At 42.8% G+C, this 12,344-nt stretch overlaps 1 protein-coding gene across 1 annotated transcript; it reads right to left on the reverse strand.

Annotated features, from left to right (window-relative positions):
- Positions 1-6,913: 6,913 nt before the first annotated feature.
- Positions 6,914-12,131, reverse strand: LOC311499278 (uncharacterized protein). Its single transcript, XM_084560205.1, has 2 exons — positions 11,490-12,131; positions 6,914-9,478 (listed from the first exon to the last, which is right to left on the reverse strand). The coding sequence occupies exons 1-2, from the start codon at positions 11,793-11,795 to the stop codon at positions 9,008-9,010; spliced, it is 777 nt and encodes a 258-aa protein (XP_084416331.1). The 5' UTR covers positions 11,796-12,131; the 3' UTR covers positions 6,914-9,007.
- Positions 12,132-12,344: the final 213 nt, after the last annotated feature.

The following is a 12,344-nucleotide window of genomic DNA, read 5'->3' on the forward strand; positions in this document are numbered from 1 at the left end:
ATATATCAGCAGCTTGTCAGAGATGTAATAAGGCGGAGGGGACATTCATGCATATGTTTTGGGATTGCAGTCTTTTAATAAGTTATTGGAGCTCAATCCACTCTTTTACTCGGTCTGTCATGGAAATACAACTTGATCTGAGCAGCAGTTTATTTTTATTAAACGACACAAATAACTTACAGTTAGATCAAAAAAAATGCAGGATACTCTTTTTGATCACTTATTTTGCAAAGAAATGCATACTTTTATTCTGGAAGAATGATACCCCTCCTTCTTTCAAGATCTTCCTTGAACAACTGTCTTCATTTTTGCCTTTGGAAAAACTGACTCTGGAGAAATACAATCGTGGACATCTTTTTCAAGAATTTTGGTGCCCTATACTATTGGGTATGGCAAAAGCATGAACTGGTATATGAAGGGCTGTGTACATGCTGCTCTTTTATTGTTACTTTGGCTACCATATCGATATGCTGACATTACTGCTGCCCCAAATATTTTTAATTTTTTATTTTTCGTTTGCTTTTTCTTTTTCTTTTATATATATATATATATATATATATATATATATATATATATTTTTTTTTTTTTTTTTTTTTATTATTATTATTATTATTATGATTATTTTTTTTCTTTTTATCCTTCTTCCGTTCTTATTTCCAGTAATATTTGTACTTTTACGTTTGTGTGTTTTGTTGGGTTATCCCTCTAAGGGTGGGGGGTGGGAATAATGCTCAAAGGAAAATTGTAAACTGTATGACCGAGGAGCAGTATTTCTGTATGTTATTTGAATGACTTTCTTTTGAGAAATAAAAAGATATTACAAAAAAAAAAAAAAAAATAAAGATTTGACATGATCCTTTTCCTTAGTGTTCATTACAACAGAGACAGAATTGGTGTTGATAAAGATGGACAACTGATGACTGAACTTACCCTTCCTTGATGTTGGAGATGCAACATGCAGATAAGAAGTGATCTGAGAGCTGTAGGTTCCTCAATATAACTCTGAGGTACTTTTTTCTGAGAACTAAAGGGGAAGTGTTCCGGCGAGCATGTGTGTAGGGTAGCAGCAGCAGCAGAGCTCTGTGGGGGTTGATGATCAGATAACCATGAGAAACACAAATGGTCAAGACATTTAGAGACTAATTTGTCCACCAGATCGTTTGCATTCACTTCACTACAGAGGTGTGTGCAGGCAGGAGATCTCAGCTTCCTCAGTTTATCCAGGGGTGTCCCACAGTCTTCAAAGTATGTCTAATGCAAATGTCGGCTTGATACTGTGACGCTGCTCTGCCTTTACATCAAAGCAGGCACTTTACGACAACAAGTGCACTTTGTGTTCATTCACACGGTGCATTTATTGACAGTGATGTGTTTTAGGCCTTAAGTCCTGATTTAATCCAGGGATCAATCGTGGGACCATTTGTATTTGTTTTATATGAATAGTTTTGATGAAAATGTTACTAATAAAGACCAATGTCAACTTTAATGCAGCAAACCAGGCCTTTTCTCAGCTATGTGAGACAGCATAATGCTGATGACTGAACTTACCCTTCCTTGATGTTGGAGACGCTACATGCAGATAAGAAGTGATCTGAGAGCTGTTGGTTCCTCAATGTACCTATGAAGTACTTTTTCTGAGAACTAAAGGGGAAGTGTTTTGGCGAGCATGTGGGTGGGGTAGCAGCAGCAGCAGAGCTCTGTTCAAAGTTCAAAGTTAAAAAACAACAAGCTCAAGATTTACAGGCAGAGGACAAATATATGAAACAAAGGAAATCTTTGGCGATGCCTATCTGGCAGAGAATGGAAAGTGGAGCAGTTGTGTATAAACTGAAGGGACTAATGAGGGAGGTGGATACAGGTGAGTAGAGAGGTGAGGAAGATGAGGTGAAGCCAAAAGGTGAGCAAAAGTGGGCAGGGGGTAGAGGCTGATCTGAAATGATTAAATCTTTTACTCATAAAAGCATTCAAATTTATGGTAAGATGATGTTGAAGTTGTTGATCAGAGATGTAAGGCTCAGACTTCATCATCTTCATCATCACAAACCTGTGGAAAAACGAAACAGCACAAACACACACAGTCTGAAAACGATCCAGTCTCACTTCTCTGATCTTTAGATATCCATCACATTAATAACTCCACACTGTGAAAGATACCAGTGACAAGACTCTCCAGTCATCATTTTTAATAAGACCAGTAAAAACATTTTTCATTCTGTCTTTAAAACTCACAGCGTTTTCATCCGTCTGCGTTGGTTTCCCTAGAAAAAGACAAGAGAAGGAGTTAACTTCATGTTCCACAGTGATAATCCAGGTTCATCCAGACTTCTAGTTCATATATTCATCATCTCACCTTTAGTTCTTGTCCAGATGTTGACGGCCACAACAGTTGTTGAGAGTGCTGCCAAACCCACAGCTACAATGATGAACCTCCACCGACCTGGAAGACAATGAAGAAAGGAAAACATGTAACACAGAGCTTAACCAGCTCTCAACGGAGGCGGACGCATCTTTTCTCTCTCCCTCTCCCTCCCTATCCCTTATCTTTCCTGCTTTGCTTCTCTCACGTCTCGTCCTGTCTTGTCTCAAACTTTAAGAGCCTCTCTCCGCACTGCTCTCTTAAATCTCAAATCATGGAATTGGTCAACTGGTCTCTCAATGCAATTGACAGAATCTTCTCGACGAGAGGACTGGGTTCGGGGGAACCTGCCTGTCCTGCCGGAACGTTTGCTGCTGGATACACGATGGACTCCTGGGAGAAGTGGAGGGTCGTGTGCCTGGCGATTCTTTCCGTCGAGGACATTGAGGATCTTTATATATTCGGAACCATGATAACAGGCTTTCTGCTGATCGGATTAGGCATTGCCCTGGTGTATCGGGAAATTCGGAAGTCAGGGTCAGCAGTCCAAAACCCCATGAAGCTGCCCGACATTATTATTGATGGAGTGAGCAGAGCTGTTAGCGCTCAGACTGTGGTCATTAACCGCAACATGGAAAACACCTTGGAAAGAGCCAACAGCACACTGACTGTGGTTATAAATCGCAACATGGATAACACCTTGGAGAGAGCTGTTCGGGCTCAGACTGTGGTCATCAACCACAACATGGCAACCATCTTGGAGGATAAGTTTTCAGCTTTGCTAAGGCGAATGAATGGATTTGGAGACCAGAATGGACAAACAGAGTAAGCCGTGTCTATTGAAATGCGACTACTCGCCCTAACCCAAACAAATCATATTCTAATCTGCATTCCGGAGCCAGCCGGCCTTGGCCAAGGCCGCTGCTGTAACAAATCCCCCAGTAGATCGCTGCAGTGAGACACTCTGTCCCATCCCTGCACTCCCTTCCTCCATGGACACCTGCTGATGTTGACTCCGTCTGGGACCCAATCAGGACGTTTCCATGGCAACCATGCTGTGTTATCGTGCTGACATCCTGCGAACTGAGGCGCTGTTTGGGAGGCTAGTCGAAGCAACTCTCCAGGCTTATGTACACACACGCACCCAAGGACAATCACACACATGCACATATGCAATACACCTCCCTAACCCAATCCCACGCCTTCGCCGCTTTCGCCCACTCCAGTGCAACAGGCGGGGTCTGCTGGTGGCGCCTAAGGGCAGCGGCTACGGCTGGCTGCCTGTCTGCGCTGGAACACCTCCACACCCCCTTCCCCCTCCCCCCGGTGCAAGTTGTCTTTGAGTTTTCATGTTGTATACTGTGCTCATATGTGCTTATGTTGCTGAGGTTTTTTTTCCCGGTCCCACACTGTACTTCCTCAGGAGTGTAGTCTGGGAGCTGTTTTTTTTTCTCCTCCCCTCTCCTCTTGTCTCTTCCCTTTTCCTACCCCCACTATTACCAAACACTCATCCTGTTATGTCTGTCTTATTGTATGTATTGTCTGTATATGTACGGGTCGAGTGGCGCAATTTCGCTGTACTTGTTATAGTGACAATAAAGTTGATACCATACCATACCATACCACAACATTCATTTGATATCGGAAATAAAACCCATTATTTAAAAATCTTTTATATATTGTCTTCACCGAAATGTATTTTACTTTTCATGACAGGGTGGATTTTCTTCTCACCTGTTTTTTTACTTGAAGGTTGAATCTTGAAGGTAAACTCTGTCACGTTCCCACCATTCGTCACTTGACACTTGAATAACTCATAATTCTTTGACGTGTAAATATGATGAGAGGTTTTGAAGGTCACATTGGCTGAGCAGGAGGATTGTGATGTCTTCAACTCTTCATCACTTTTATCAATATCTTTATCCTCATGCAGCCACTTCACTGTGAGTGGACAGCTACCATATGTTGACACAGAGCAGAACAAGACAACTTTATCATTGTTCTCGTGTTGAGTCACTGGAGAAGATGGAGATATTGAGAGAGAAAGACAACAAGAGTAAAATGAACTTCATCACTGTGATCATAATTATTGTAATGTTTCACTATGTTGTTCTAACAAGACAGTTTGACCTGGAAACATTATGATGGAAATACTCACTGGTAAGAACAGACAGATCAACCTGAACATCTGGACCTTGTTGTCCTGATCTGTTAAACTGTCTGCAGGTGTAACGACCAACATCCTCAACTGTGACCTTCTTTATAACCAGAGAACAGTTTGCAGTAACACTCAGTCTGTCTGGTTTAGCTCCAGTGTCTTTGTGAATCCTCCCATCTTCAAACAGTGTTGCTGTTGCTTTCTTTCCAAAACCACTGAAGAGCCAGGTTGTTCTGTTACAGTTTTCCTGATGATCTTTTACATTTCTACAAGGCAAAGTGATTCCATCTCCATCTCTGACAGTGATGGAGTATTGTCCAGTTGCTGATGACAAGATGATTTATTTTTGTTAATGTAACAATGATGATAAAGTACAAAAGACATACTGTGATAATTAATGAACCATCAATAGTATTAATAACGTCAATGAATGTAAAGCCAGTTATAAGTGTAGATGTATTCTTACCTGTAAACTGAAGCACCAGAATCATTAATGAAAACATTTTAATCCGTCTGTATTCAGCCATCGTGCTTCGAGCAGACGTCTGTCCACTTGTGTCTTAAACTCACAACTGTCACAGTGTCTAAAATAGTTCTTCAAGTAGAGAGACACAGCATTGACTTCCTGTGACATGTACGATGTCACTTCCTCACAACGCCCGCTCGTTTCTTCTTATGGTTAAAATTGTTCGGACAGAGTTTGCACCTTATTCTCTCTCAGGTTCTGCATCATTGACGTTCCTCAGCTTCCTGATTTAATCCAGTGATTAATCGTGGGACCACTTGTATTTGTTTTATATGAATAGATCAAAATGTTACTAATAAAGACCAATGTCCACTTTAATGCAGATGATATAGTGACACAGGAAATCATACAATCGTGTGAAGAGTTTTTTTTTATTTGGTCTCTGCAGATACAACCTGCACATAAGATGTTTTGACGACCTTAAACAAGGGGCGAGAAGGGGTTAGCTATGATGAATGGTTGTGTTAATGCAGCTTTTGTCTTCGTTGCCAAAGAGAGGATTTGTGTTGATAAAGAGCGACAGCTGACAACTCAACACACAGATAAGAAGTGGTCTGAGACCTATTGGTTCCTCACTGTGCCTCGGAAGTGTTTTTATGAGGACTGAAAGGGGAAGTCTTTTTTGAGAGATGACATCCTCTAATGCAATCCTCTCATTGATGAGCAATGATGAATTAAAGATTCTTTACTACGACGGACAGAATTAACTGCTAAATTGCAGCTTTTGTTGGTTGTAATTTGCATTATTTAAAATCGTGATTCCAATATGACGTTTCATATTCTATTCTATTCAGTTTAGAGACCACATAGTTTGCGGACCAAGCAATGGGAATTGGAATTTATTCATGATCTCAATCAGAGCAGGCCAGTAACATTACAGCATAATAACCTAGAAGTAACGACAACTCCAGATTTTTGTCCATTTGTTTTAAGTGCAAAGAAAAACCAAATTGCGTGGGCGGCACAGTGGTGTGGTCGTTAGCACTGAGGCCTCACAGCAAGGCCTGGGTTCTACTCCATCATGACCGACTGGTTCCTTTCTGTGTGGAGTTTGCATGTTCTCCCTGTGACTGCGTGGGTTCTCTCCAGGTACTCCAGCTTCCTCCCACTGTGATTCTAAATTGGCTGTAGGTGTGAGTCTGAATGGTTGTCTGTCTCTCTGTGTTAGCCCTGTGATAGACTGGAGACCTGTCCAGGGTGTACCCTGCCGCTTGCCTAATGACAGCTGGGATAGGCTCCAGCTGCCCCTCCCCCCCAACCCAAACCTTCACAGGACAAGCGGTTACAGAAGATGAAGAATGAGAAAAAAAATATGAAATTTCTTAAGAAAAATAAGTGCAATTTGGTCACATTGCCATTTGCTGTTCAGTCCTGGGTCTCAGTGTTGTGTTCTCCTTCTAAAACAGTGGACAGATTAGGAATAGCAGTTATTTTCATTTAAAAATTGTAATTTTTGAAAATTTATGCTGTGGGCCACATTAGACCCTCTGGTGGGCCGCTTTTGGCCCACGGGCCGTATGTTTGACACCTGTGTTTTAGGGCCACCCACTAAGCAATTGTTAAAATTTTTTAGGAGAAATATGTTTTACACCTATGCCCGTCTATAATAAACACAGAAACAACATATAGTAGGGATAACCAATATTTTAATTGTAATTTTTAATTTAGATATGAAAGACTTTGTAAAAAACATGTCTGTCTCTTTTCCAAATTGTGACATGGACACATGTTGAGCACATCCTCATATAAGTGGAATGAAAACCTTTTAAAACACTGCAATAAAACGGACAGTCTTTGCTACATGAATACAATTTTCCATTAAAGTGACGTCACAGAGGTCAAGAAATCCAGCAGCTGTCTGCACCCCCCCCCCCCCACAAAAACAAAACACATTAAAGTAAAAAAAAAAAAACACATGGTACACATTGAAGAGGAGAAATGAGAAGGTAAAGAAGAGGTATGTGAATGTGTGAAGAAGATTAAAAAAAAAAAAAAGAGACACGCCAAATAAAACTACGTCCACATGAAGCTGCCTCCAAACAGCTACGACACGGTCGGTGTCTTCTTCAGCTCTCCGTCTATAATGAAACAGCTCTGTCGCTTTTCATTCAGCAGCAACGCCTTGTAAGAAACAAGACAAACACTTTCTCCGTTCTGTCCTCAACCTTTTATCCCTTACACTATCTTAATTCCAAAAGCTGGAACAAGAACATAATCAGGACTGGACGCTGAGCTGCAGCAAAGGTCCTTTATAACCTTGAATTAACTGATAATTGTTATTATATTTATCAATTAATCGACTGATCGTATATTTAAAAATATCACACGATCGCTCAGTACACAATTTACAAATCCACAAGCAAAGCTACGCAATGAAACGTCTCGTCTCGTCCGATACTCCAATTATTTAAGACACACCGCAAGAGTTCTTGTTCATCGACTACTTGGTAAACTCGCACCAATCGTTGACGTCTTCTCTTGAGAAGGTGCCGTCAGCCGAGTCAGTTATGAGGACAAGAGTAGCGACAGGTTAAATGTCATGACTGGAGGTTGGCTAGGTGTGTGTTGGTGGTTGAAACAGAAAGAAAAAAGAATTCCTCTAAAAAGCAGCCAGCTTGGTATGTCCAAAAAAGGCGTTCAAAGCAACCGATGGCTTTTGAGAAGACGTTTCACCACTCATCCAAGTAGCTTCTTCAGTTCTAGGGAACTGGTGGGAAGTTTGAGGTTTGTTTACACAAACAAGCAAGTTTCAGCAGAAGTTTCCTACTTAAATTTCAAACTTCCCCCCAGTCCCCTAGAACTGAAGAAGCTACTCGGATGAGTGTTGAAACGTCTTCTCAAAAAACTCTACAAGTCCAGTTGCCTTTCTTGAACGCCTTTTTGGACATACCATGACCTGGATGACCGAGAACCTTCACAGACAAAACAGCCAGCTTGATGTGGACGTACTCTAAATCAGTGCAGTAAAGGTTTAAAAACAGAAAGAGTTCTGTGTCTGGATACTGGCTTCCTGCAGCAGCTGCTCGTGAGACTTTTCACATTGTCGTCGTCGTCTTCTCTTCAGCCCTCTGAGGCTTCAACAGCCTCGCCGGCTTCACAGTCCCTGATTTGACTCTTCCTTTCCTTTCCGCCGGCTGGACCCGTGTTCAGGGAAGGGAAAAAACGTCATGGCTTTGTTCTTTTATCATCCGTCCGCTGTCCAAGCCAGTTTTTGTTTTTAAAGGTTGACCAGCCAGGACCTGGGAGTCCTCTCCAGTGCTGGTGTGTTCATCAAAAAGTGGCCGGTGAAGCTTTGGAACATCAAGGTTTCCTGCCCTTCCCCCTTTTTTTTTTTTTTTTTTTAATATTATTATATTTCAGTGCAAACCAGTGAGAAAAGTCTTTCTAACTAATCCACCGTGTCTCACGCTGAAAGGAGCTGTTACAAAGTGCCTCAGTATTATTTTTTTTTCTCATTTTTCTTTTTGGAAAATCCTCAGTAACAAAACTAGAATCTCAAGTTAAAACAACAAGAAAATATACACAATATATTATGTACATTTACAGAAGCTCTTTAAAAAAAAGGCAGAGCGCGCGGCTGCTTTTTCCAAAAGTGTTCGCGAAAAGAAAGTGCCGTCGTCACTTTGATAATGTAAACATGAGACACTTGACTTGTGTTGCTGCTGGAACTCTCTTCTCTCTTTCTGCACACTTTCTTTTTTAACTCATAACAAAAAAAATAAAAACGCGTCAGGAAATATTTAATAAACCCCAGATCTCCAGCGACAACACAACGTGTCGGAAATGTTCACAAAATGCAGGCAGCATGTTGGCTAATGGGAAATTGTACTACAGAGACTAAAAACGTCCTTCGTTGTATTGCAGTGTGTTAAAGGCCAAACTCCATTTATCGGATTAAAATTTTTTTCAAATTGTTGAGCGTGTTTCCGAGAGGTCGGCTCCGATTTGATCCTCCGGGATGCGGCGGTCACGACGCGTCTTGAACCTTCAGCAGCGACTTCAGGTGAACAGTCATTTGCTCCCAGCTCTGGTCGCTCGGTTGAGGCTCGTTTTCTCCGACCCAGTGACTGGGCGGTTTGGGCAGGACGCTGGGCGAGGGCGGCTCGCTGAACTTGGCTCCGGCGTACACCTTCTCGCCGTCTTTGAGGTATTCGGCATCAGCAGGCGGCGTGTTGGGGATCCACACGTTGTTCGAGGCGTGGAGGGGTTTCTTCTGCTCTCGGGGCGAGGGCTGGCGGGGGGAGGGGGGCTTGTTGGGGCTGATGTTGTCCCTCCTCTTTGCGGAGTGGGGGGCGCCGGGCGTCGGGCTCTGCTTGGGCTTGGGGCTCCGGGCGTTCACATTCTGGGTGGTCTGATCGCGCCGGGGCAGGTTGCGGCTCGGCTGGCCCCCGGGCTGTGATGGCCCTCGCTCCGATTTGCCCCCTTTGGATTTCGGCAGCTACGGAAGAGAAACAACATTAATCTATATGAGAAATACACACCGATCAGCCACAACATTATGACCACTGACAGGAGAAGTAAATAACATTGACCATCTTGTGACAATTCAATGTTCTGCTGCTGGGAAACTTCTGGACCTGGCATTCATTGGTGTGGATGTTACTTAGACATGTAGCACCATGTTGGTTGGCCAATCCTTCTGCTTCGATTCTCATTTAGCGGCAATAAAAATGACTTAAGTGACATGAACAAATAGAGAACAGCATCTGAACTGTATCAGGCTTTAGCCACGCCCTATCTTTTTTAGTCATTTATTTTAGGTCTGTCATAACCACGCCCCTTTGGCGAAACAAAACTTCTTCCGTTTTAATGGCGGCTGCCTGGCGTCAAAGCTGCCAAAAATCCCAAAAGAAGAAGAACTAAACCCCTGTGTCTAAATATGTCTGTGGAAGCACTTTACTCTGGAAAAATTAAGTCAGTCGGAGAGGATGTTTGGTGAGGTGGTAGTAGATGATCATCTAAACAGAATCCATGGAGTCCACTCAGTCAAAGGCTGCACCCAAACACTGAACGCTATGTTTAAAAAGAAAAGTTTCCTGGAGACAGCATCAAGGAGAAACATCTTCCAGAGAGGGTTAGGGAGTTTATGGCAGCGTTGGACGACCAGAACATTTCTGGAGTAGAGAACACAAGGTACCAGCTACCCTCTCCACACTACATTAACTTTGACAGAAAGATTTATTGGACTGAATCCAGTCCACTCTAGGAGAAGACAAGGAAGACAAGGACAGACTTTAGGAAGACACAGGAGACCAACTCTAGGAGAAGACAAGCAGAGACTTTAGGAAGCTACAGGAGACCAACTCTAGGAGAAGACAAGGAAGACAAGGACAGACTTTAGGAAGACAAGGACAGACTTTAGGAAGAAACAGGAGACCAACTCTAGGAGAAGACAAGGAAGACAAGGACAGACTTTAGGAAGCTACAGGAGACCAACTCTAGGAGAAGACAAGGAAGACAAGGAAAGACTTTAGGAAGACACAGGAGACCAACTCTAGGACATTTAAGATCGGACCAGATGTTCTTCTGGAGAGTCTTCCCTTGGCCACATGGGGGCGGCAGAAACAAGTTATGAAAACAACACTATTGTCTTTTTAAGTTACACTAACACCTGGCAAACCTGTCCCTGTCAATATTCAGTCATTCTGCTCTGGAAATATTTGAGACAACGGTCACGGACTAGCGCACGGCACCTTTTATCGAATCAATTACCAAACTGAAGAACAGAAAGCCTCTCGTAAACTCAGGCACCAATCTCACTCCAATCCAACTTCCGTCTGACTCACGCGGAATCTGCGTTGTTTTCACATTAACTATCCGAACATGTCTCGCAAATAGGAAGTAGGCGTCTCTCTGTCTCTCCCTCTTTCTCTCCCTCCCAGGGTAACAAAGAAAGTCAGTGCAGGGTGACGTCTTTGGTTTCGGGTGTTGCAAGACCCGACGCTTCCGCTTCGACTTCAGCAGACACGCCTGCGGTCATGGCGCAACCTGGGACATTTTACTCTGCCTGAATCAGCCGGTTGGAAAGAGGAAGACGTCCACACAATGACGGCGACTGCGTCACTTTAAAAATTCCTCAGGCAAAACAACGGTGTGATCCTAATTAAATAAAACTGTTTAATGGAGTATGGTTAAGTTGATGTTTGACGTATAAACACAACATATAAGACACAATCCAGGACCTAGAAAGATGTAATTTATTCTCTTAAACCTTAAAATAAATACACAATAAAAGGGAAATACATCTGAGCTCTACTTTTAAGATGTTAGAAGACAGACACTAGACATTTCTAGTGTTACAGCTGATTTCTAAAGACAAATATTAGGTTTAATGACCTTTTATTTACCTTAAAAGACACAATAGCTTGATATTAAACAGATAGTTAACCTCTGAGGTCAAATATAGCTAAAACCCTGCTGGTAATAACACCTTTAAACCGGACTGTTACCTCTTTCTTAGGTCCCTGTCTGAGATGATGGAGGTTGAGTACGGTCTGTGTACCGGCAGGGCGCTCGGTACCGGGCTGAGCCGCCAGGGTGTTGTTGTTGTGGTCCGACAGCCGGATGTTGGGGCAGTTTCTCGGGGGTTTCTGGTGCTGCAGCGGCGCCGTGGTCCTCATGATCTTCCTCCCTCCCTTCTTCTGCTTCGCCCTGTTGCCCGTGTTCACCCCGGAAATCGACAGCGACACCGGGTTGTTGTTTTCGACGTTGCCGATGTTGGCTTCATCGCAGTGAGCCGGGGATCCGTCCAACATGTCCTTGAGTCGGCGGGGACATAAACGGGCTGTGTGAAAAAAAAAATGTTTTCCTCCGCTGCTAAGTTGTTTTCGCCGCAACGACGTCACAGGCTAGCAGTTAGCTAACGATTAGCTAAGCGGCGGATGATGCACTTTCGTTTTCTAAAACTGCCGCCACGCAGAAAACGGTGCTTGACGAATATATCGTTATATTGTCGTGTCAGAAGCTCCCGTGGGTGAACTTTTTGAGTTTTAATTATTGCAGCTGCTTTAAAAACAAATGTCGCTGGACGTCTTCTTCCGCGATGGCGCGTCGACGGTAGCTGGCTAGCTTGTTAACGCAGAAGTAGGTAGCAGCAGAGTTTAGTTAGCCTGAGTCAAACACGTGACTTCCGGTGATCGGGCTTTCAAAATAAGACGGCTAAATTCACAACTGCGCAACTTCAGTAAATAATGAAATAAAATAAAATAAAATAAATAATCCGTTCACATATTCCGCTATTAGAGATGTATGTTTATAATGTAAAATATTTATTCTACATTTATCTACATTTACATCGTCTAAAA

The sequence above is a fragment of the Chelon labrosus genome, assembly GCF_963514085.1.
Source record: "Chelon labrosus genome assembly, chromosome: 14".
NCBI classification, from domain to species: Eukaryota; Metazoa; Chordata; class Actinopteri; order Mugiliformes; family Mugilidae; genus Chelon; species Chelon labrosus.